The sequence below is a fragment of the Odontesthes bonariensis genome, chromosome 4, assembly GCF_027942865.1.
Source record: "Odontesthes bonariensis isolate fOdoBon6 chromosome 4, fOdoBon6.hap1, whole genome shotgun sequence".
Classification (NCBI taxonomy): Eukaryota; Metazoa; Chordata; class Actinopteri; order Atheriniformes; family Atherinopsidae; genus Odontesthes; species Odontesthes bonariensis.
Window position 1 is genome coordinate 22,201,153 of NC_134509.1, and position 25,579 is coordinate 22,226,731.

At 41.0% G+C, this 25,579-nt stretch overlaps 2 protein-coding genes across 3 annotated transcripts; one reads left to right on the forward strand and one right to left on the reverse strand.

The window, feature by feature from the left end:
- The first annotated feature begins 16 nt into the window (after positions 1–16).
- unc93b1 (unc-93 homolog B1, TLR signaling regulator) lies at positions 17–17,308 on the forward strand. Of its 2 annotated transcripts, XR_012769624.1 has the most exons (14): positions 17–202; positions 2,753–2,869; positions 3,061–3,202; positions 3,286–3,439; positions 3,523–3,684; positions 4,112–4,241; positions 4,396–4,489; positions 6,129–6,253; positions 8,089–8,271; positions 8,398–8,671; positions 8,764–8,885; positions 9,890–10,012; positions 13,005–14,213; positions 14,391–17,308. XR_012769624.1 is itself a non-coding variant. In XM_075463521.1 (13 exons), the coding sequence occupies exons 2-13, from the start codon at positions 2,753–2,755 to the stop codon at positions 13,263–13,265; spliced, it is 1,887 nt and encodes a 628-aa protein (XP_075319636.1). In that variant the 5' UTR covers positions 17–202; the 3' UTR covers positions 13,266–17,308. The 2 variants fall into 2 exon arrangements, 1 of the variants encoding a protein (XP_075319636.1); XM_075463521.1 differs by having other exon boundaries at positions 13,005–17,308.
- Positions 17,309–20,107: 2,799 nt separating this feature from the next.
- cryba1l2 (crystallin, beta A1, like 2) lies at positions 20,108–25,486 on the reverse strand. Its single transcript, XM_075463522.1, has 6 exons — positions 25,370–25,486; positions 25,072–25,148; positions 24,855–24,973; positions 22,228–22,369; positions 21,803–21,945; positions 20,108–20,508 (listed from the first exon to the last, which is right to left on the reverse strand). The coding sequence occupies exons 2-6, from the start codon at positions 25,144–25,146 to the stop codon at positions 20,361–20,363; spliced, it is 627 nt and encodes a 208-aa protein (XP_075319637.1). The 5' UTR covers positions 25,147–25,148; positions 25,370–25,486; the 3' UTR covers positions 20,108–20,360.
- Positions 25,487–25,579: the final 93 nt, after the last annotated feature.

Genomic DNA, 25,579 nt, shown 5'->3' on the forward strand with positions numbered 1-25,579 from the left:
AACGCGCTCAGAGAGCCAGAAGTGGGAAGTGAAGAAAAGCCAACTTTCGTTTCCCCCGTGAAACTTTTCTTCATAGCCGCTGCTTGTGTCGGAAAGGGGAACCAGCAACAACAGCCCAGCTGCGACACGGGGGCGGTATGTGTCCGCGTGTCTCTCAGCCGGACAGACCTTTCCTTCTTCATCATCGCGTGCGACTAACACGGTAAGTGGTTTCTCTCGGTGTCGGTAGATAATACAATACGGGCAAGTTGTTGTGTTTGAAGTAACGACTCCACGTCGCTGTTAGACTTAAACAATTAGGGGCGGACATGGGTCATATCTTCTTTTACAGCTGCGTTAAAATGGAGGAAATGTTTGACCCTAACAAATGTAGAGTTGGGGACCACATGAGAGTTTATAGACGTGGAGGAGGTGTAGCTTCTTTCCTTTTGTATTCCTTTTTTATTACATTTTTCTTGTGTATTATCTCAATAAGCACATTTCTGTCACGATGTTGGGGAAAAATGGTCCGAATTCTTAAATACTCATTGTGGAGTTAAAATGGTCCGACACCAAATCCTGCCTGGCCCCTACCTCAAAGTTTAGCATTTTATCAGGTAGGGTTAATCCGCCTTTTTTTTAGGGGTTATGTACCCCTCTAATTGGGGCTAAAAGCCTTACCTTCAAGGAACAGCTGCTGTTTCCTGGGTGTCATGTCATTAGATGTCAAGGATCCTTCAAAGTCCTCCGTTCTGTGTCATTTCAAGGATGCCCTTTCCCGTCCTTAAAGCAATCAGTCAGGGTTCGTGAACGAACTGAAATGGTTCAGTTCATTAAATGAACTGGCTGGAAAGGTCAAGCATAAGCCATCCCTAAGTCCTGGAGAGAAGAAAAGCAGGTCATGGTGGGCTGAAGAGAAGCAGCCATGGACTGTGGATGGTTGAATGAAAGTGAGATTCAGAGATGAATCAATCTGCTTTGGACAAGGAGACAATGCTGGAACTTTAGTTTGGTGCAATGGAACATAGAAAGATGACTGGCTGAAGAAAACAAGTTAATTTCCGCCATCAGTGATGATATGGGGCTGATGACCAGAGGAAATGTACAGGTGGACTCTGACATTTTGGACACTTTCTTCTCGCTCCATCGGTCTGAAGGAGGTTCGGTGATGCTGAGGACATTTTTGATTTAAGCCAGGTTCACGCGACTTTAAGCCAGAGTTTTACGTCACTGACAAACGGCTCAGATCTAAGGCACCGTGGCAGGTTACCACCAATCGTTGTGCGTAGACGCTTCAAAGATGAGATTTGTAAGGTTCACAGTGTATTGGAGAAATCAGCAGTGGTGGAGTTAAAGAGGAACCGCAGCCAATAATGGTGCAAGAGATGAGGTCAGGGGACATGACTGATACAACCCACACGACAGAAAGCAGAAACCATGGTCTGCTTGGAATCGGGGAAACCATTTCCAGCTGATAATATAGTATAGATAGAGTTGAGAAAGAAAAACTGGAGAGAAATTGTCAGTCCTCTACGGAGCAGCTGAGTGAAACAGACTGAACACACCAGGAGCCTCCGGTGTCATAGTGAAACATTAGTGACCAGAAACAGACTGAGCTGCAGAACAGCTGGAACTGCTCGATAAAGATTGGTTAGATGAGTCTGGGTTTAGGGCAAAAAAAATATGTCTGTCGCCCCACCACCAATCAGTCATGTTGTGGGAATCCACCAGAACTTCAGAAGTCCTGAAAGACAAATTTGTGATGTATTAAGGACAGTACGAAGTTTCACTGACACTGAAATTCGTGCCGTCTGATCTTTAAAGCATCGATGCTTTGAGCACTTATTTGTAGGAGTGTTCTTCCATACTTACAAGTCATTTTTTTGACAGTTTTTTGTTAAGATAGTGAGTATTTTTACCATTATATTGTTTCTTCTGTAAATATTCTTATGATAAAGATGAAAGTAATTGGTCCAAAACACAAATAGTTTTACTTTGATGTAATGAAAATCTGAGAAAAACAGCAAATTACATTTTAAAGTTGTGAATATTGAAGAAATCCCCAATGCTATCCACTCTGGATTTGTTATATTTGAGGAGGAAGAAGGTGAAGTTTAAAATAAAACCATCTGTCGCTTGGACCTGTTCTCCACATAATTTAATTCAGCAAACAGGTATTTGAACACAGTCCAAGTTTATCCTTAATGATATAGTCCATCCATATGGACTCAGACGGGGCTTTATAAAGAAAAAAAAAGAAAGTATAACCTTTTTCACGACTTAGGTTTTATATATTGGGACATAAAAGTCTTAAAATGAGGTAAATACACCGTCAAATGTGACTTTATTCAACACATTCGGTTTATTTTCATAGCCTTGTCTGACTCCTGTGCTTGTAATTTATTTCAAACAACTCATCTTTCCTTATCTTTGCTGTTTACATTTAGATTTATTTCCCAGACTATGAATATTTTATTATACCCATAAAAATACAGATGGTTCCCTGTACAAGAAGTGGTAAAATATTTTTGAAAATGCTCTGAGATCATTTAAGAGATTAGCAGCAAGTGGAAAAATTACTTTTAAGAAGTAGATATACCAGTGCAGATTCATTTAGCGCTAAGATTTGGTCCTAACTTCATCATCATGCCTTGTTTTATAGAAGCAAAAGAGTTTTCAGTTGTGTTTCACAGTTTGAGAACAACCACATTTAAAGGATACAGGCAGCTGCAGTTAGTGGTTAATCTCATGTACTGATCCTTCTCGTCACCAGATGGAGGCAATGCAGAGAGAAGAAGGGATCGGTGAGGCCGATGCGCTTCTACCACCTCCTAATGGCGGCTTGAACGAACTGCTAAATGTGGACCAAGAGGACAACATGCAGGGCCAGGTGAGCGCCGCTGCCCACAGAGAAGCTTCACACTTCAGTCTCTGATTCTCTGTTTTGGGTTCAAGGATCCTGCGTTTCCTCTCTGGGGATCAGCAGAGGAACTTCTTATCCTGATGTACAACATACAAAATCTTTGCCTCTATCATGCAGTTGCTTAACTTTTTTTTTTTTCTTTTTTTCTTTCCTCTCAGATGGATGAGTTTTTGGGCCCGCAGACGCAGTACAATGAGGAGGAGGAGGAGAGGAAGTACTACAGAAGAAAGAGGCTGGGAGTCATCAAGAATGTTCTTGCAGCCAGTTTTGGAGCCATGATCGTGTACAGTGTTTACATGGGTGGGTTTGATTGTTAAAAACACTGTTTCGGACTCTTGAATGAGCTATTTTTAGATCTTATTTTGTATGTTTGCGTGCTACAGGCCTCTTGCAGATGCAGCTGATCCTCCATTATGATATGACCTACCGTGAGGTGAAGTACAGCAACCTTGGCCTGGAAGACATTGACCGGAAGATGTTGATGGGCATCAACGTCACACCGATCATCGGGCTCCTGTACACGCCCATACTGATCAGGTAAGTGGCACACATGAATGCAAACATCTTTCTTTTCCTTGAACGCCTGTGCAGCCTCTGTACACATTGTCTGTCACGCTCAGGTTTCTTGGTACGAAGTGGATGATGTTCCTGGCCTCGGGAATCTACGCACTCTTTGTCTCCACCAATTACTGGGAGCGTTACTACACATTGGTTCCATCAGCTGTAGCCATCGGCGTCGCCATCGTGCCGCTCTGGGCCTCCTTGGGAAATTATATCACAAGGTGAGAAGCTGGATGTGGAAGGGAGGGTGTCGCAGCACATGCAGCATACTGAAAATCAGTCATCTGCTCAGTCTCACTTTAGTGTTTCGAACCTGAGCACATTCTTATACTTTAATCCTCATGTAGCCAAAAACTGCTAACACGATCAACCACTATCTGCAGCAGATGCCTCCTCTGACTGGGCACAAAGTTTATTTTCCCTTTTTCTTCCTCTAAATATCTGTTCATAAAGCAGTGCAACGACACTTCGTAGTGTTTCGAGGTATTCTCTGGTTAAAAAAAACTTCAGTTTCTCATTTATAATACAAGGAGAAATGGGTTATTGAAATCCAAAGCTCATTCTTAGGCTCCCTTTACCTCCTATGTTCTATTTTCTTATTGTATCTTCCAACTATGCCTTACTCTCATGTTGAATTCACCAATGCAGGATGGCGCAGCAGTATTATGAGTACGTCCACTACAGGGAAGAGCACGTTCAGGAGCAGAAGAAGCTCCCAAAGGGGGCTTGCCACAGTTACATCATTGTTTTCCAGGCAATCTTCAACGTCATCTTCAATGTAAGTCTAAAATAGTCTTTTCCTCTAAGTATTTTCAGCCATTAATTTCCCCATAACTGCTTGTCTGGTGGATGAAATGTGTTGAACTTGAGCCAAATACAGCTTAAGGAGCACATGAGCATGATTTTTTTGTTTTGTTCTTCTTCCTCATCAGCTGAGTTTTGTCTTTGCTGAGTTCCCCATGCGTCTCGTCCTCAACAAGCACCTGCATGACAACGAGCACATCCTCCACAATGTGAAAAACTGCGGTAAAGACGCCTTATTTTTCTGGACAAATACATATGAGAAACAGAAATGGAAAATATATTCACCTTTCCATCTATAAGGTAGATCTATAAGATTAGTTTAGTATAAAAACTGAAACGGGACAATCTCATTAATCCTTCTACCGTCACCTCTAAAGATCACCGTTAAACATCACATCTCATTTGTCTAATAATCCATACAAAAAAAATCCTCAAAACTCAACGTGACCTAGAATTCATACTTTTGGGTAAAGTTTCTCTACTCATATCAAAGCATATTTAAGGGCTTTTTTATTTCTTTACTAATAGATTTGCCAATAAAGGGTGGATTTTGTGGGAGGGTCTGATTTTGGCACATTTACCAGCTTGTTGATTAGCAGATCTTGCATTAAGCAGTGCAGTTCAGTTTCTTCTGGAAAGGTCCATCTTCTCGTACACGAAACAAAACATAAACTAACCAAGCAGCATCAGTGGTGGGCGGAGGTAACGGTAGAGCAATCCTTACAAAGTGGGATGGTGAGCTGGACCCTGCCTCTGGTGCTCAGACAGCTGAACAAGCGAGTATTTAAAGTTTATGGATGGGGGCGGTCGGTGGCGTAGTGGGTTAAGCAGCCGCCCCATGTACAGAGGCTATAGTCCTCGCTGCAGCGGGCCCCGGTTCAAGTCCCGCATCAAGCAGCCCCCTGCTGCATGTCTCCCCCCTCTCTCTGCACCCTGCCCCCTGTCTCTCTCTAACTGTTCTAACATTAAAGGCATAAAATATTTTAAAAAAAAAAGTTATAAAGTTTATGGATGGATTGGGATCTGTGGACTCCTAGTTAGTTTCTAATTTGAGTTTTAAATTCTGCTTCTCTAATACAGCACCCAGTATTTTATGGTTGAACCTTGGAGAGTTTATTTAGCTTATAATTGCAGATGTTTCACACACTCTGCTGCTGCTCTGAGCCTTGCTGGCCAAACAAACATCTGATTTTAGGGTAAAAGCTTATAAACCCACATCAGTCCAGCTGGAGACAGTTCAAACTAATACTAACAGTTGAACAAATACTAAACTAATATCAACCTGGTGACCAGAAGAATGGCTCTAAATGAAGTCTTACCTCGGTCTATTTCAGCTTGATGTGAAAGATTTTAACTTTGAAAAGCGTCAGTTTGCATTTTGATGTTATCCTGATGCTCCTTAGCTGCCAAAAATCAGCGAATACAACGCTGTAACTTAAACCTTTAACAGCAAACCAGTTTCATAGGAAGTAAATGTGCTGCTGTTCCTTTTTCTGAGCACTGAATCTTTGCAGGAGCAAGGTCGCATATTGAATGTGAACAAAAAGAGGAAGCAGAACTATGGCCAGGCTGCACCACCACATGACTGCAGTCGACCTCAAAACCACAAACGCACACCTTCATTTAAATCGCTGCTCTGTGACAGCCACTCACAGACACTTTGAATACATATCTGTTTATCCCACAGACACTTTGAATACATATCTGTTTATCCCACAGACACTTTGAATACATATCTGTTTATCCCACTTACAGATGATTCAGGTCTGACTTAAAGAACACTGAGTAGGACTGAAACAGGCTGATGGCTTCCCAGCTACTCATTTGGACCAACTGGCCCTTCCTTTTCTGTGACACACAGGTGCAGCAATCACTGGAGTGATCCCCGGCTTCAACACCACTGTGCTGATCAACCTGCCCCGCTCCATGATGCTCATCCAGGTGGAGAGCGTCCTCATGGGCTTCGCTTTTCTCTCCATGATCATCGTAAGATCTCTGCAACATATGCACAGAAATCTCTTGAAGTTAACATGTTTAGATATTTTTTTGTTTGTTTTTTTTCACATGACCTGGATCAATCTGGTTTATTTTTGTTATTCTATTCTTTTATGACAAAAGTTTATGTTTAAGATTTCAAGATTCATACGGTTCTAAGTCCGGAAACTTCTATTCAATTTTCAATTCAGTTTTATTTATATAGCGCCAAATACAACAAATGTCATCTCAAGGCACTTAAATAATAAAGTCCAATTCAAGCCAATTGGAATTCAATTCATTGTAATCATAATTATTTTCAAAATAATCCAATTCATTCATATAGAGCTAAATCAAAAACAATTTCCTAGCTAAGGAAACCAACAGAGTGCACCGAAACTTGTCTTCAGTCCAACCTCCCGTCCTGAGCGTGCCTGAGGCGACTGTGGAAAGGAACGACTCCCTTTTAACAGGAAGAAACCTCTGGCAGAACCAGACTCAGGAAGGGTGGCCATCCGCCTCGACCGGCTGGGGTTTGAGAGGACAGAAAAGAGGGGGAAAAACCACTGTAACACCATTCAAAGGATATCTGTTGGAACGAGTTAATGACCACAATAATGTCACATGCACATAATATCATTTGTGAAATTAAACAGGGGAAAAAGAGAGTAAATTGACGAAAGGTGTGAGAGATGAGGCCCTCCAGCAGTCTAAGCCTATAGCTCAACTATGGGATGTTTCAGGATCACCTGAGCGTGGAAAGGGTGGGGTGGTCGGTGGCGTAGTGGGTTAAGCAGGCGCCCCATGTACAGAGGCTACAGTCCTCGCTGCAACTTTCCCCCCGGTTCGAATCGCGCATCGGACGGCACTTTGCTGCATGTCTTTCCCCCTCTCTCTGCCCCCTGCTTCCTGTCTCTCTTCACTGTCCTGTCCATGAAAGGCATAAAAGCCCCCCAAAAAAATAAAAAATAAAAAAAGTGGAAAGGGTGTCTGCTTTCCAATCAGTACCAATCAAACCTCATAAAAAGCATAATCTTTCTTCTAATCAGTCTTAGATTAGCACAACATGCTGCATGGCTAATGTATTTGCAAACAGCTGTCTAAGTAATGCTTTCCTAACATTAACAGTCTGTTCTTTGCTTTTTAATGCTTGTATGACCAACCGGATATCTGTTTAAAAAATATGGAATCCCCCATCATCCACTTGTTTTATCTTCTTAGGAAAAGACAAAAAATCTCTCAAGTAGATTAAAAAATGATGGAATCACCTTGTAATTTGTATTTCTAAAAAAATCCTGCACAAACTTTAATATGCAAAGGAGTCAGCAGCTAAAAGGGGGATACTAAATGGGGGATAAGTAAAGTATTTTTCTATTCTAAAAGAAAGCGCTTGCAGAGCTTAGGTAGCTTTCCCTCCCACCTGACTGACAGGAAACGTGGCCTCAACAAGACACCTGTCAGGTGAAGCAATGTGTAAAGGATTAGAAAACTCAATTTCAGCTCCGAGTGCGTCTGAAATGTGTGCAAACAAAAATGGAAGGTGGTAAAAGGAAAGCATACAGGTGGACCAATGAGATGATGAGACTTAATGAAAATATCAAAGCTGTGAGCTTTATAACTAGAACAATAAACACATTCATGCTAAAAACCCTCCATACTACAGCTTTTTCACTCCATCTTGGACACATCTCAAGTGATTCTAAGATAAAGACACTTTTGTTATATGTTGCTATTGTTTTCCAAATGTTGGTTATTTTGTCGGCCTCATTATTTGCGTTACAGACGCGTATCTGCAGCGCTTAGGATTCAGTCAGGATAAACTATTTTCTGTGTGCTGTTAATCCCAGTTCCTTGTGCTGTGTGGCCCCGCCTACCGCCCAACAGAGGAGATTGACCTTCGCAGCATCGGCTGGGGAAACATCTTCCAGCTGCCTTTCAAACACCTGAGGGACTACCGCCTACGGCTGCTCTGCCCCTTTTTCGTCTACAGTGGACTGGAAGTGCTGTTTGTCATCAGTGGATTTTCCCTGGTACTGCACTGTTACACCTACCTTTAACAGATCACAATGTGCGGATCATGGTTTTTGGCCAGTTTGAAATGAGAAAGGAAAGCACAGAAAACTGATTATTTTAATCCATCTCTCTGTTTTCCACAGTCTTATGGTGTCTGCATTCTGGGCCTGAAAAAACTGTGGCTCCTGATCGCCGTCTACGGCCTCTCCTGCTCCATATTTTCCTCCCTCTCTCTTTGCCTCTTGCGCTTCCCTCGCTGGGTGTGTCTGATGGGTGGTGCTGCGGTGCATTTTGTGCTGCTGATCACTCTCATGGTGCTGTCTGTAGAACCTAATAAGCCTCAGTACCTGGGCCCCCTGCTGGTGATCTCTGCGCTGTGGGGACTTGGCACTGCCCTGAACAAGACGGGCTGCAGCAGTAAGTATCATCTGTGGTTGTTGTGTCTGGGTTATAACATGTTCACACATCCCTTGTGGTAGCTTGAACTTGTCTTTGTGTGTGTGTGCCAGTTCTTGTTGGTTTGCTGTACGCCGAGGAAAAAGAACGCCTGGACTTTGTATACGCCATCTATCACTGGTGGCAGGCCATCGCCATCTTTATAGTTTACCTCTGGTCCCACCTGCCAATGAGGGTAAGAGTCATCATTTAGTTTGCTTGAGCCACCCCTCAGTTATAAATATATATGTGCCAGGAAAACAGGAAGAGGGTGCAGAGATCTGCAGAAATGTGTGAACATAGATATAAATACAGTAAATAAGAAAAAAAACAGTTTGTTGAACCAGTTTGAAAATGAATATCTGCTCTGAGCTCCTTTATTCTCCAACACAGCCTGAACCCTCTCAGACGAGCTTTCTGTCCTTTCTTTAAGGAGTCTTCAGGAATAGTTCTCCAGGCTTCTTGAAGGACATCCCAAAGCTCTTCTTTGGATGTCGGCTGCCTTTTGTTCCGTTCTCTGTCAGGATGATCCCACACTGCTTCAGTAATGTTGAGCCCCGGGCTCTGGGGAGGATTCATCCCTCCATCAGACCTGCTGCCACTGATTTTCAGTCCACTTCTTGTGTCATTTGGCACAGCTCAGCCTTTTCTCCCTGTTTCCCTTCCTTAAGAACGGCTTCCTGACAGCCACCCTTCCACGTTGACCATTTCTGATGAGGCTTGGGCCATCAACCATGTTATTTTTGGTATTTTTCATAGCTGTAACCTCAGAAATGGGAACTGGGCCTATTTGTGACGGACTGTTAGTTAGAAAGTGCCTGAAAATACTATTTAAAATTGGTTCTTTGCTTTGTCTGTCTTATTTGTAGATACAACACTGGTTTTCCTTTAAATTAGATTCCTTTTTATACTTTAATTATTCACAGGTCAGTGTTAAGCGGCTCATCACATTCCTCTGAAAAGGGTGAGGTACAAGGACGGGACTGAAAATGAGTGAAAAAGCAGCAAATACACAAAGAAAAAACTATGAAAGACCTTCGGTAAACCTGGAGAACTATTGCTCAAAACCACTTTAAAAGATTTTAAGAAGGTTTAGCTCTTAAAAAGTAAATGTAAAGACGTGAAGGATGGCTCAAGGCTTTTCCAAAGTCCTGTAAATCTGGAGATGTCCCTGGATTATTTTTTGTCCTTCACATTTAGGCCAAACTCTCCATCCTGCTCGCCACCTTGTTGCTTGCCTGCTACTGTTATTGGATGATGGAGCGTCGCATTGCCGGGAAAGTGCCGCACAGACTGCCTCGCATACCGCGCCCACGGCACAAGGTAACCAATCACAAGTTTCTAAACACAAGCCATCCATCAGAATTATAAATAAATAGACGTGCTTCTGGGGCATTTTAAACAAACCAGACTGACACATCTGTGGGAAACCTTTTAAATCACGTGGTTATATTTACAGTTAGTTGTGAAGGGACAAAATTCTCTTTTTTTTTTTTTTTTTTTTCCATGAAGAGAAACAGAAAGAGTTTGTGATTTCCATCTATGTAGCAGCAGGTAATGGACTTTGTTTGCTGGAGCATTTTGAGGCTTACTGACATGCAAACTCATATTTCAGTCATGTGGGACACGGAGTAAGACCCTTGGTGCAGCTAATGATGAATTTCATTGGACAGACACAGATCATTGTAACTTAGAAACAGAAATATGTAAAAAAAAAAAAAAAAAAAGTCACATGCATTCAGTTTGTGCTGAATTGTGGTCAGGTATACTAACTATAAGAGATATAAGATGCTTCTTATTCATCTATGAAATGAAGAAGTAGTACAGCAGCTAAAAGGGAACACTTACAAATGAAAAACACAACAAACAAGCGTTACTGCTATGTAACCTGGCAGAGCTCAGCACAGAGTTCATGTTCTCACTGCTGCGTGGAAGTTTCTTTTCCTCAATACTCGCATATCTGAGAGAGAAAGTGCTCCGTTGCATCTTGAAAACGTGTAACAATGGACTGAATGTTTCTCATAGTACCAAAAATATATATTTCGTCCTGTACAGGAGGCGTTGAATGTGTCTTTTATTGGGATTTCTGGCAATGAACAGATGAGTAACAGAGGGAACGCAATTGAAGAGCTGTGACGGTTATGGAGAGGTGCCAGGTCTTATCTTAGCTGCATTACTTAAGCCTGGTTTATAGTCGGTAACGCAAGACGCAACGCAAGACGCAAGCCGCAACGCAAGCCCTTGCGCGGTTGCAAGCCCCCCCTTGCGTGTTTGCGTGTCACCTCAATTTTCTAAACTTGACGCAAGCACAAGCCACTGGCTGTGTTCGAAACCGCCTACTACTTGAAAACGGCATACTCATCGATCTGACAGTATGCAGAGCGTTTACACACAGTGCACTTCACTCCTGCCCGAGCCCAAATCAGCCAGCCTGAAAAGCTGATTTCCCTTAAGCTATAAACTCTGTAAATATATAACTATAGCAACATTTGAAACATTTTCAGGCGAGAAAGTAGTCGTTTAGACCCCCAAGGTGTTGAAAATCTGACAAAATACCGGCTATTTACAAGAAGAAGAAGCATGAATCCACTCGAAGAGGTCCTGGCGGTGAATTTGCTTTCATCATAGTAGGCTTGTCATTGAAAAAACCCGCTACTCCACCTACTGTCCTGGCGGTGAATCGCCACGCAGCACACGCAAGCGCCGACAAAGCAAAATGAAGTATAAACGTCTCGAGCCATTAACATACGCGCAAGGGCAGTTAAAAGAAGTATAACTCAGCCTTTAGGTTAAAGGGTATCTTTTACATCACAAGTTGGATCTGTATTGAGATTAAGTTCTTAAATTAAACAAATCCCATCAGAAACCAGATATCTATGACTCAAATGGTCCAAGATGCTCTGTGCATGCTCCAAAGTTCTATCTTTCTGCATTTATTTCATAAAAACAATAAAGTTTAAGTCTGTTTTAATTAGGGGTGGGTATTGGCAAAGAAGTCACGATTCGATTCGAATCACGATTCACATGCCACGATGCGATACTATCACGATGCATCACGATACTTGAATTATTGCGATGCATTGCAATATTTTCACTGAACGTACTTAAAAAAAAAAATACAGCCATTACCAGTGGCTGACTGGCTGTGTATGATCTGGATAGTGTCTTCAATTGATACATAACTCAAAGCAAATCAATTCATAACTGTATTTATTGAAACAACTGTTGGAGGTATTGCCATTAAAACAAATATTACTGGACACAAATATTACTATTTCTGGACACACTCATCACAAAAAGTGCATAGGATTTATAAAACTTAAAATAACAAAATAGGGACGATCAGTACAGACAAAAAAAAAGTGCATAGGCTTTATAAAACTATAAAAAAAAATATATATATATATATATTGCAAACATCCCTTGCAGCGAAATGCATCAATTGCATGTGTCCTATCATTAAAGGCATAAATAATCGATACTTGGCGTCAAGAATCGATGCAGTAGATCGCGAAAATTAGAATCGCGATGCATCGTCATGACGATTATTTTGCACACCCCTAATTTTAATACAATTAATTTCCCAATAAAGCTGTTCTCATTCACACTTCTTTTGTCAGACAGTATTTGTTTGATAATTTGATTCCCCTCCAGTGTTTATATACCGGGACAAGGAAAGTGGGTCCGGTTGGATGTCCAAGTCGAGCTGAAACTGAACCTCAACTGAAATGTTCATGTTACCTCGCTGCGTGTCTTTACTGACCGACTTTATTGGTTATTAACTAACCGGGATGTATGGAAAACGCTATTAACGCTACAGTGGAAGATCCTACAATCAGCAGATTAGTTGATGGCAGGTAAGAGTGTCAGGATGGGTATAAAATACACCTCCACCAAATTCTTATTCTTTCCAAGCAAAAGCAGGTCGAGGCTCATCACTTTTTGCCAAATTCCCTCAGAGGAAAAAAGAAATCTCTTTCAACACCTGTGGAGCATAATGTTGGGAAAAGCTTTAGGGAGTGTGGGGAAACCTCAGCGTGTACCTCAGCTGATTTCTAGCTTTTCAGAGAACGTCTTCTTATTCTTATTCGAAGCTTCACAGAAAAATCAAGCTATTTTCAAATAAAAGAGCACTTTATTCCCGACTCTCTTATATCATGTTGTAAAGATTAACCTTTATAAATATGGTGCTGAATGAAATTTGAACTCCTGCAAACAGAGCATGCATCAGTTGCTCCCTCAGTTGATCTGAACTGATTGAAAGTCTGAACATCTCAGTGGTGATTTAAAAGCCAGAACAATTTTCTTTTCTTAGGTTAAAGGCTACCGCTACCTGGAAGAGGACAACTCGGATGAGTCTGATTCAGAACGGAGCGAGGAGGATGATAAAGACGCCGAGAGGAATGAGGAGGACGATGAGCATGTTGTGGAGGAGATGGGAGCAGAGGACGGGGAGGAAAGGGGCCAAGACGCTGGGGCCGCGGAAGCCGACTCACCCAGAGTCTGGAGGAGAGGAGCCAAGGGTCAGCAGCACGGATGGGAGGACGCTGATGTGAAGCAGGGGGAGGAATATTAAGAAGAGTAAGGGTGGAGGAAACTAAAGGGAAATCGAGTGAGACAGACAGTACAGTAGAGGAGAGGTGAACATGTACTTGATGCTGTTTTAGTGATGACTCCGTCCTTAAATACCTCACTATACAAAACAAACAGGGCCTGGACTGGGATTAGGATGCTAAAATTGGCAGTTTGATTATTATTAGTCCCAAAGCACGAGTTCAGCTACGGCAAACACATCGACATGCAAAAGATCAGAATAATTAAACAAATTACTTATATCTTTTACGGATTAAAGGTGACAAGAAAAACGAAAAGGTCCCGAGCAAAAGTTAAATTTAAAGTTAAAAAAGGTTTGATTCTATCACAGCTTTTAGATACTTTTTACAGGACTTGTTCGGGTCTTGTTTGGTGGGTTTTTACTCCCAAACATGCTTAAAACTCTGAAATTATTGAGCCACCTTGTTTGGGCTGCCCCTTTCCAGCCCGACCACAGATTTTTGGTGGATCTTCATGCCTGAGGACCTTCGTCCATCGTGGATTACGAGGTGTGTTTAGGATTATTGTTCTGTTGTTAAAGCCATTCTCTTTTCATCTGCAGCTTGTTTGAACGATTCTGGGACGTTTTGCCGGTATTCTCGTAAGGAAGCAGGAACATTTATTTTAAAGATTACTTGAAGATCAGCAGAGCACCACCCGACTCTGCTGAATCCTCCTGAGAGTCTTTTTGTTGTAAATACAGAGGCTGTGATTTTCTTTACTAGCAACCCAACAAGCGCTTATGTTGGAGAGTTTTCCTTTCCTTTGCTATTTCAATGTACATTTATTAGGAATACAACGATAAAAGATTGAAGAACAAACGATTAGAATAAAGTTTGAAGTATGATAGGAAAGCCTGGAGTTTAGATGCTGGTGGTGGTCATCAGATGAGGCTATACCTTGGGCTGATCTAGGACCGAGATGTCCACATGTGGTCCTCGAGGGCCGCTGTCCTGCAGGTTTTAGACGTTTCCCTGCTCCAACACACCTGATTCAGATCAATGCATCATCAGCAGGCTTTTGCAGAACTTCACAATCTTTTGAAGAGATCCATTTCATCTGAATCGGGTGTGTTGAAGCAGGGAAACGTCTAAAACCTGCAGGACAGCGGCCCTCGAGGACCGGATTTGGACATGCCTGATCTCAGAGGTCATGACAGCAGAAATGATATTTAAAATGGAAAGCTGAGAGAAGAAGGAAGCAGGTCGACTATTGATCTAAAGTGGTGACAGCGTGGGAAAAAGGGGGAGTGGCAAGGGAGTAGAGGAAACCAGAGGTAAAAAAGTGACTGAAATGCATTGAACTCTGAGGAAAAGTATCAGAGAGTTTGTTGTGTTGGTCAGCCTTTAATTTGTAACTTTAACAAAAAAAAGAATCTTTTAACTTTATGGCTTTCAAAGATGTTCTACTCTGATCAATGCTCAGTGTAATCAAAGCTCAGAAAACGGTGTAAAGCTTTTTTTCTTTTTATGTGTCCCGAATCTGCTGATAATTGGTTATTTTAGTTGCTTTTGTGCTTCATCAGGCACAGCACTTATCTGCAAAGAAAGAACTGAAAAGGACAGAAGAAAAAATGGATTTTCTGTTTTTTAATCAAAATGTGAAGTTTGCTTTCACAGACTAATTATCAGAGAGAACGTCACAATCCTGCGGGACGTGAACAGTGTTTTTATTATGTCTTTATTTACCTTCGGTCCTTGGACTCACATTTATCGGAGAAAAGAAAAGTGAAGTCTTATTATTACAGAGGTTATATGTGAACATTAAAATAAGTTCCACATGTGACAGGTACAACGGTAAACAGTAGCTTCAGCGGTATCATGGTTAACTGGTGCATTGTTATGAATTACACAGCCGGTCTGGTTAAGTTTAACAGGGAAGTGGGTGCACATGACCCATGCACATGAAACACGAGATACAGATGTAGTCTTGTATCTTCTTTGTGGTAATGGTGTTAAAGCACACCAGAAAAGTTTGTGAACCTTAAAACTAAATGCTTCTTACTCATTTTGAGGAACACTGACATTTTTAATTCACTTTATCGGGCCCTAAAAGCTTTGTTCGAGCAACTGGGGGATGAGACGCCACCGTTTCCAGCCCTGCACCACACCACACCACACACTTCACTTTTAATGTTTCTTATTTGGCTATTGATGGTGTCCTTTTTGGCCTCTTCGGCATTACAACATTATTTGTACGTCTCACAAATTTGTTTCATGTCAGTGGTGTTGCATCCGGGGGAGCCAAAGAGCAAAAAATTAGCCAAAAGGGGAAGCCATCGTCCATAACCGAAGGAGTTGTGGTAAAACTATGCTAAAATGTTCTTCTATTACAAGTTGATAGTAAGAGTAGGTACGTAACCTGTTACAGCAGAAGTAGAAGATGTAACATTATTTGCTTATTTAGATACTGGAGGCTGGACAAGGAACAAAGAAATAAAATTAGAAATTGATTCTCACAGGAACAGCTCTTAACATAATTTTTTTTCCATCATCCACAAAGTTAAACAACCTCATGTTTGTACATCAAACAAAAGCATCGATTCTTTTAATGATCCCAAAAATAAATGTGGCAAACAAGAACCAACCAGAGGAGAGGAGAGAAGGGATCAGACAGTCTCAGAAGCCAACATGACCAGGGAGCATACTGAGCAGTTGCTCATTTTCTTCTGTGTGCTCATGCCAGAGAAGCTCCATCACAAAAATAGTTTTCTACACGCAGAACATTTTCTCTACGCTTGTATGTGCTGATGAAGTACTGCATGCCAGACTGATTAAACAGAATCATTATGGGGTCATGAATGTGTGAACAGACTTTTATGGTAAAGTCGGCTTCACGGTGAAGTTTGGCTCACAAATTAGCAGTTAGTGTGGCTGAAAGCTCACCTCTGAGTGCAAAGCAAAAGCTAAATGCTCAACTTAGGCTTGAAAGGCCTTAAAAGTATTTAAAGGTGTGACAACCGTACAGTTATTGTTCCGAATAGACTACCAGTAGACCGTTTCACGTGTTGAAGGTGGTAAATTACAGGTGTGAATAATAGCATTAATTAGCTGTTTCGGTTTCAGGGTCCAATTATTTTACATGTGGGTTGTGCCATGCTGGACAATGAAATGAATCAGAGTCATTGTTAATTTGATTCATAAAGCCTGCACCTTTCCTACTGTGACAGGTTGAAATATCTGCTGTGAAACGGAGATTGTTAGACCCTCTATTTGCATATTTAGTGACGCTCGTTCCCAGCAGGTTTTTTGGCATGTCAGCAGGGAGGCACAGGTGCCCTAATGATGGCTGCATCCCACTCCAGGTGAGCTGATGCTTCTGTGGGTGCTGCTGCATTGTCATGGTTTACCGGGACCGCTAATAAAGCTTTTCTGTCTGTAGTTACATTGAGTGTAATTGAAAATAACTTCCATTTTCTGGGGGTTTTTCAGACCCACAAGCTGTCATGCTTTCTTTGTAATGGTTCCATTTTGGAAAATGTTTGTAGGTTTCTGTACATTAAAGTTTAAGGAAGTTATCCTTTAGTTCACAAGTTATCACAGCATTGATTTCTATTTAAATCAGCCGAAAGAAGTAAGGCTACAATCCTGTACTGGATATTTAAAGGGACACTATGTAATTTCTTCCCCCATCTAGTGGTGCAATTTTATTTTGCAAAGTTGAATGAATTTGCTCTCTAGCGCCTCACGTTTTCAAATGTGCGCTGCAAGTTCTTGAACTACGGCAAGCGGAATGTGTCAAGATTCAAGAAGCTATAGCTTCAGACTCAAGGTCCATACAAACAAAAAGAAATCAAGACACACAGTACAAAGGATTATATAACACACATACAACAACACTATGAATACAGATGACAGATAACATGTCAGATAACATAACATCTCCTTTGGTGTGCAAGCAATGTAATTAGTCATATTCCGGGAGTTACCGGAAGTGACGTCGACGCAGCCTTAGCATTAGCCTGCGTTAGCAATAGGAGCATTAGCAGCGGTAAATAAACTCCCGGTAAACTTACAAACTTTCTAATGCCTCGTTTTGTGAGTTAAGAGCCTATGTGTACTACGACAGAAGTTTGATAACAATCAATGCATTATTAGTGGGATCATTTACGAGATAAAATCTATTTAGCATTTTTTTATTTTTATACTTTATTAGTAAATCAACAAAATAACAGTTTACAAATGTGAGCATAACGCCAAAAAGAAGATATCCAGGGGGAGCATAGGAATAATAATAAAAAGAAGAAGATGATGCACTTACAAAAAGAAAGCTAATGAACACAAAGACATATGTGCCAAGGAATAAAATCTATTTAGCATTAGCGGCTGTAATAAGCCATTTGGCGGAAATGACGGCACAATGACGTCATTTCTGCTTGTAGGCCTGGTGGGGAAATCGCGATTCGAAGTGCTTTATGTCCCTCTCGGCACTTCGTCATTTTTCATAGACCGGAAGGACATGGCAGCCTCCATAGAGCTTACCTGCTCTATGTAGATACAGACTAGTTATTCTTCACTCAGGAGGATAAGTGAGATTTTTGACAGAGATCATTTTACACCAATATGGACTAACTTATGAATGAATATGTTGATTTGAGCTAATAAATGACTTAATTTATTACATAGTGTCCCTTTAACATGTAATTAAACGTTTTGTGGGTTTTATGGTACTGGGCTACTAGGTGTTGCAATAAAACTCAGTTTTTTCTCAATGTAATATCAGCAACTGCTTCTCTTTTAGATACAGCTGTAATTAAAGATTGTGTTGACATTAGCTGCTTTTTACTGTTTTTTATTGTTTAGTCGTATCACATATTGAGTTAGTGGTGAAAGCCAGACACCTATCACCATGGAAACGTCCTAGTACGATCAATGCAAAGAATAGCAAGACAAAAATAGTAGTTCTTTGGAGTCATTGTGATGGAACTTTAATACACCTACACATAATTAAACCTCATCGAAAACAGATATGAACTACTCTGAAGGTAAAAGTTCGAGCTGCTAAAGAACAAAAGTTTATTGAAGAAACAATCTTAAAATGATCCTTTTAGTGAGAACGGGGGTCCATATATTGAATGTAAACTGGCACCTTCACAACAACATGACGCTTTGTTTTAGATTCCTCCAAATAAGAAATATTATCAGTACCTCACCTGAGACGACCCCCCTCTAACGGTTCTCAACAGTCTTGTTCATCACAACCTGAACAAACAACAACTGGGAAATTTCCTTTCTGTGTTTCTTTATGTTCGGTAAACCCATTTTACGCCATTTGGTGCCAAAATCAGGAATTCCGGGGCAGATGAGCTAGATGCTGAAATCCATCTTTTAGCATCATTCCTTCTGGTCCATATTTGACCATAAATCAAAGGTTTACAGAAAAATCGTAAAGCCAGACACGTTTCATGGATTCATTTGGGACATCTGAACTCTTGCTCAAGTAATCTCGCTCAGCTCATTGGTAGCAGAACGCTTCATATTTGAACACTACTGCGTCTTCATCCCAAAACATTCGTCTGCTTGTAGGATCAGTGAGCTCCGACCTTCTGCTCTCCTTTGTCACATCACAGATGCTTGACAGATATGAAAGGATGTGGTCTTATCTCAGTGATTCTGTTTTGTTACATCTGGCCTGATTTTTTTATTTTTTATTTTTTATTTTTTTACTGTGAAACTTCATTAAAAGTTGCTTTAATCTGTTTTAAAGATGGCAGAAAAATGGCTAAAAAAAATTGTGACGGGGCTAATAAAAGGCTGGAAGAGTGAGTGTACAAAAAAGAGACAGCTGGGGGAACATGTTGCAGCTAATCAGGCTAATTAGCAACAGATCAGCTGATCGGGTTTTAAAAGAGCAACTTGTGAAGCAGTTTCAGACTTTAATGTCCTATGTTCTGTTGTGAATCGGATGGTTGGTTTATGGGATTTAAAGATTCAAATTCTGCTTTTATTTAACATATTGTACACACTGTACCAACTTTTATTAAAAAAAAAAAAAAAGCCTTCTGAATGGCAGACTTGGGGACTCTTTTGGTTAATTGGACGCGATTTGGACTAAACCAACAGATGTTTTGTGTTATTAAGTAATATAAAATAAAAAGGTATTAGAACGGAAAAAATTCAGATCCTGCAACTGACCACAACCTGGGAACAGATGCCACACAGCCAGGCGAAGGTTGAAATGTGTTATATGGATTAGTTTCACAGCATTATAGTTTCTTAATAATTGTTACTGAGTTTCTTTTGAGTAAAACTTTTGCCTCCTTAGTCAAAGTGCAGCTGTTACAAACACTAATCTGTCAGAGTGAAATGCATTTATTGTATGAAACCGCAGCTTTAAATATAAAAAGACTGCTTGTTCTGTTCGTCATGAGAAAATAAGATGGATAAGTTGTGTTTAAAAATGGGAATAATAGCGTTTGCTGTCTGCTTTGAGATGCTTCTACCCTGTCAGGATCGTCATGTGATGTCATAACTGTCAAGAAGGGAAGGGACTGAAATAATCCAGGTTTTCATTCATTCATATTACAGGTCCGGGCTGAACAACTAAAAAAAAAACATTTAATTTAATTTTCTAATGGTTTAAGCGGTCCTGTTTTATCAGTTTAGTCTGTTTCTGAGTGAAGATGTGTTTATCCTTCCATAGTAGCACTAAGATTGTACCTTTTGACTCACCTGGTGCTAAACGTATACAAACCTTTTCTAATGGTTTCACACACAGATTGGAATGAGATCATCCGTATTTTTTTGCTACCGAGGTTAAAAATGAACTCTTCTGCAAACATCAAACACTGTCCTGCACATTCCCACAGGAACCACAGAAATGACATTTCAAATTCTCAGTCTGAACTTTATTTCACTTGTACCAAAAAAAAAAAAATACTCTTCATTACAAAGAGGAGCGTTGATATGTGCTGGGATTTAGAGGTAGCTGCTACATCACTGATGGTTGGTGCTGTAGTTACAGTCTGAAGCCCTGAGCTCAGAAACAAACTGCCGTTTGTGCCCTTTCAGTCTTCAACACCAAGGTGTTGGTCTGAGTCCGGGCTGCGCCGCTGCCAACAGTCCTGATCGGTGTCCGCTCAGTGCCTGATGCGTCTGATGGACTGGATCTTTGGAGTCTGGCAGTGGGAGCCCCAGTTCCTCCAGTGCTGGTAGTCTCCACTGTGTTTTTCACACTCCATGATGTACTGCTGGCCTCTGTAGCCTGGGTACTCGTAGCACACAAAGCTGGTGAAAGACAGGCACAAAGAGAGATTAAGAACAGTTACTATTAGAAAGATCATGATCATGGCTAAAATACAAACAGATGTACAATTGGGGGCATTTTTTTTCAGTAAAAACTTGTCAACAGGCTCTGAAACAGCTAAACTTTTCTGCATTTCAGTACAGCTATACTCTGCTGTATCCTAAATGACCCTTAATTAGGGCTTGCTGTGCAGCAAGGTTTTCAAATTCAGTGGAAACGTGTGAAACAACAAACAGCCGTGCTGCTCATTATGACAAAAAATGAAAGCAGTTAAACATCTGCAGTGAAAAAAAGGCAAAAACCTTTCTAGGTTGATGCACTGACATCTGCACAGTGTTTGTGTGCTCCTGGGTTAGCACATCGGAGAGCATATGTTTGCTAGTTAAGAGCAGAGCTGACTGAAATCTCATTAGTTAGATGCTATCAAAAATATCTAATTAATCCTGTGGGGAACACAAACTTCTGAGCCAAATTTAAAGTCAATATTTACATCATTGTTGGGATATTTGGCACTAAAATAGAAGACTGCTCCACACTGTTGGGCGCGTAAAATCATCTCTATAAGAACCAAATATGCTCACATGGGTTTAAAGGGTCAGACTACCTTTCTTTACCCTCCTTTTACTTGATCTTTTTAACTACAATTTTGTTTTAATATTTTATATCTTTAATTAAATTTACTGGTACTTCATTTTCAGAAGTGAGCCTTTATCAAAATAGGACATTTCTAGGTTGTTTTGTTCCAGCTGCAGTTTCAGTTCATTTCAGAAATGATCAGAAATGTCATTTAAAGACACTTGCTGCCTCTCCCCATTCAGGCTTTTAGCAGTTTTTGCTCACTGCTTTTCTGGCTTGAGCACTGATCAGTTTTTTTTTTTTTTTTTTATCTATTTCCCATTAAAACTAAGATTTCTTTAGTGTTTTCTTCATGGGTTTAAAGATTTTAAGACTAATTTCCTGTTATGGTTACAAGATGTTCTGTTTCTGTGTCACTCTCTGGAGAATTTCTTCTCAGATGTATCTGTTTGGGACAATCTGAGTGCAAATTGTCTCATCTTGGAGCGTGCTCATAATGGATTATAGCTCCGTTAATCTGAATGGTCTCATTAGAAGTTGCTGATGTTAATAAAAGGATCTTTTCAGGGTCATTAACTTTGCTGATTTGATTCTTCAGTGCTCTTTTCACACTGCCTCTTTTTGAATCTGTTTAAAACTCTGTGAAAACTTATCTGTGATAAAGAGCTACCACCCAGCGCAGGTGAAGCACTGACTTACGCTCCGCTCTGCACGTGCATGGAGCCCACCTCAGGCCTGAACCAGCCCATGGCCTGCAGGGAGGGGTAGTCGTCGCACACCTCAGAGAAGCGGCCCATAAAGTTCTCCCTCTCGAAAATCATCATGCGGCTGCTTTGGTGAGACTGCGGAGAGGGTGGAGCAAGAAACTGGTGTTATATTTAGTGCTGGGGCTGTCAGCCAGGAGCATGGAGCAAGCAGACACTCACCACTGAGTTGTCTCGCTTCTATTTTTGAGCTGTCTCAGTCACTCACTGCGTGACTCAGTCTTCTGCTCACCCCCATGTTCTGTCACTTTATCACTCACCATCATCTCATTTCCACTTGCCCTTTTTTCGCTCCTTCACCTCCTCTTCCTTTGCTTAATCTTACCCTCCCCATCCCTGTTTTTCTCTGCAGCTACTCACAGCACAGTAGATGGGGCGAAATGACATGAAGCGCTCAGTGTGGTAGGACAGCGAGCCGCTGTAGGCTTCCCAGTTGGGATACTCTCCCTTCTCCAGGATGAACTGCTGGCCCTGGAAACTGTGGTGCTCAAAACCCACCCAGCTGGAGATGTGGACAGTAAAAATGGTGAGAAAAGTAGTCAGATTGATTATAAAAAAATACAAATGCCATTGGACAGACACATAAACGATGGCTTGATTTAGATTTCCCATCCCCGCAACTCAAAGATCGTACATTCATAATTCTACCACTTCCCATTTCCCTCCTCTCTGTTCGGAAAAAGGTGAGACAGGTAGAAACAAAGAGGTTAAGTTCAGTGTCCAACTCTGAAAATCTGCCCTTGAGGCTTTAAATCTTGATCCCCACGACAATCTGGTTTCCATTATATGAATAACTAGAACTCAGAACAAATATTTTCTTCTTTATTCTAAATCAAGTTTCACTGAAAACTGCTTAGCTGGGATGAAGGAGACAAATCTGTTTTCACACCCTGATTAAGTCCTGGGCTGTGTATTTATAAGCCATTCATAGTTAAAGGTCTGACTTTAAGCGCATCAAGATAGAGGGGGACACAAATTTGATCTTTAAAGGTTTTCCGATCCTGTGAGGAATCGCCAGCACTTGGTCACATTACGTATCCTAAAGAAGAGACGATACACTTTCCTTTTCCTGGTTTTTGCCTTAAGTCAAAGTTCAGCTTTTTCTTTCCAAATAATTCACTTTTGCAGAATGCTCAGACGCTGCAACTTCACGGAAACTGACTACTCTAAAATCACTTGATTTTCCATCATTTTCTTTAAAGACAAAGCTAAAGTGCAGAGTTCATGATCACCGGTGATGGACCTCTTCTTCCTGCACTGTATCATTTTACCATTTCAATACTTTTTAAACCTATAGATCATGTCAAAATAAACAAAGAAAGTTGGAATTAATTTGCCACTGTAAGTCAAAATGGAACCAACAACATCCATACAGTTCAACGGGTTCAACTTTTTACAAGTTCAAGCCCAGAGCTGGAAGAACTATTATATTGACTATGATTATTGTTTCTAAAAAAAAATACTGTGGGCATCTAATTGGTTAACGTGCTTTCAGATATATCAGCTGATAACTAAATATTTCCATAGAGAGTTGAGAGAGACCAAAAAAAGATTAAAAGTTAGAGTAACTAAGTGGTTTCATAGTAGAACCTGAAACAGGTAAATGATGCACACCTACATGGCGCCTCTTAACCTTATTTAGGTTATTTGAACACTTTACAATGTGGTTCTTAGTCACACATTCAAATGATCATGTGTCTGCTTTCTACATGTGCAGTGCTTTATCTCTACAATCGCACACTGATGAGCATAATGGGGGCCATGGTGGGGGGTTCAGTGTCCTTCAAACAAACACAGGAGCTGAGGATCAAACCTTCCACCTGAGGCGGCTGTGGCTCAGCTGGTAGAGCCCCAGAAAATAACAAAATATATTTTTATTCATGCAGAAGAACATGGTTGATCATTTTTAAGCACTTCAGCTGAAGGTGTTTTTTTTTTTTATCTCTAATCCTTTCTTTTGACTTTGACTCATGGAACAAGACCTGATAATAAGTTCGAAGAAGCAGATTTTCAACACGATTAGATTAGATTCAGTGCTAATCAAATCCACCATGAACCAATTAGTTTTGATACATAAACCCACAACGAGTGAAAGCAAATTTAAGTATACTGGGTCTTCCCAAAATGTTACACAAGACTTTGTTGGACAGTCACCAGGTGACCAGACACACGAACTCTGAATCTGTTATAATTCTTTGAAAACTTTGAAAACGTCGGCTCTAAATTCACATTTATATTCTACAAGTAAACCCCCCCCCCCCACAAAAAAAAAAGATAAATACAATAGAATAATCATAAAGGACTCCAACAAATCTAAATGTTTTGTAAGAAAAACCTTAATAACTATCAAACAAATAAAAAACATGCGTATTTCCACCTGGATTGTGGTGGATTATATCGAAGTAAATAAACAGAAACAGAAATACTCCAATAAAATACTTCCAAATTCTTCTTAACTACAAAGGACTTTTCAGCACTGATAACATCCCAGGATACATCTTCAAATGACAGAATATTTGATGTTTAAGTAAAGACCTAATATCAAAGTTATAGCAGCAGCACAGGAGTGTGGTGTGATAGTATGAACAGGTTTATTATTAGAGCCGCCATAAAGAGTTTCTAAATGTTCTGTGTGCTTTTTACCAGAAGGATCTTATGACCCCACCCCCACATAATGAGAAAAGCAAAGGGAACACCACTTTATCAAAAGAATAGAAAGCATGCGGCTCACCACAGTCGGCTTTGAGTAAAGTCCAGAGAGTAAAAAAATATATATATCATGAAATCTCATTATATTTACTGAGGATAAAAAGTCTGTGTTAAGAAAAGACTTTCCCTCATCCCTGCTCACTGCTGCTTAAGTTCGGTGGACCCGACATGCAGGCTGTGGCGGCCTCGCGCTTACATAAACAGAAACACACACTCAAACACACAGCGTCAGTCAGCTGTCCACAGAGACTCGCAGGCGTACAGGTTGCGTGACTCACACTCCACTCTCCACTCGGATGGAACGGATGTTGTCCATGCCACAGTCGTGGATGTTGCAGCACTCGGAGGTGAACTCCATATACCTGCCCTGGAAATACTCGTGCTCGAACACAGTCACCTGCACACAGGGGAACACAGCGGGGAGGAGGAGTGAGGCTGCGCATGTCTGCAGGCTCAATCTGTGGGTGCGTTAGGCGCGAAAGAGTGGGAACTCACCTTAAAGAAACGGGCTGTGCCCATGTTCGGGAAGAACATGGGTGAGGTCATGTTGGTTTTTGTGACTCTGTTCATCTCTTTAAGACAGAGAACAAGGGTCAGAATGAGAGCAGGTAACAGGTGTGGGGAAATCTCAACATGATGACATTTATTCCACAGCAAGAGTAGAACAATCAGAACAGCTCCGTTACTCAATCAAAGCCAGCAAGAATGAAATATGAAACAGCAAAAGGCAAATTATTTACTTAACCCCGCACGTGAGAAAGTTATGAACCAGCTGTTTTCCGGGTCGTCTTACCTGGATGCTCTCCTCGCGCTCCTCACGCACCAAATCCTCTCCACGTAAACTTTTGTCTGAACCTGGAGCTTCTGTTTTATACCGACGTCCACGCGGCACGCTCGTGCATGTGCGTGTACGCGCGTTGCCCCTAATGATGTGAAAGAGGCGAGTTTTTCTACTATGTAAAGACAGCCAGAATACTGACCAGTACTTCCGGTGAAACCCTTC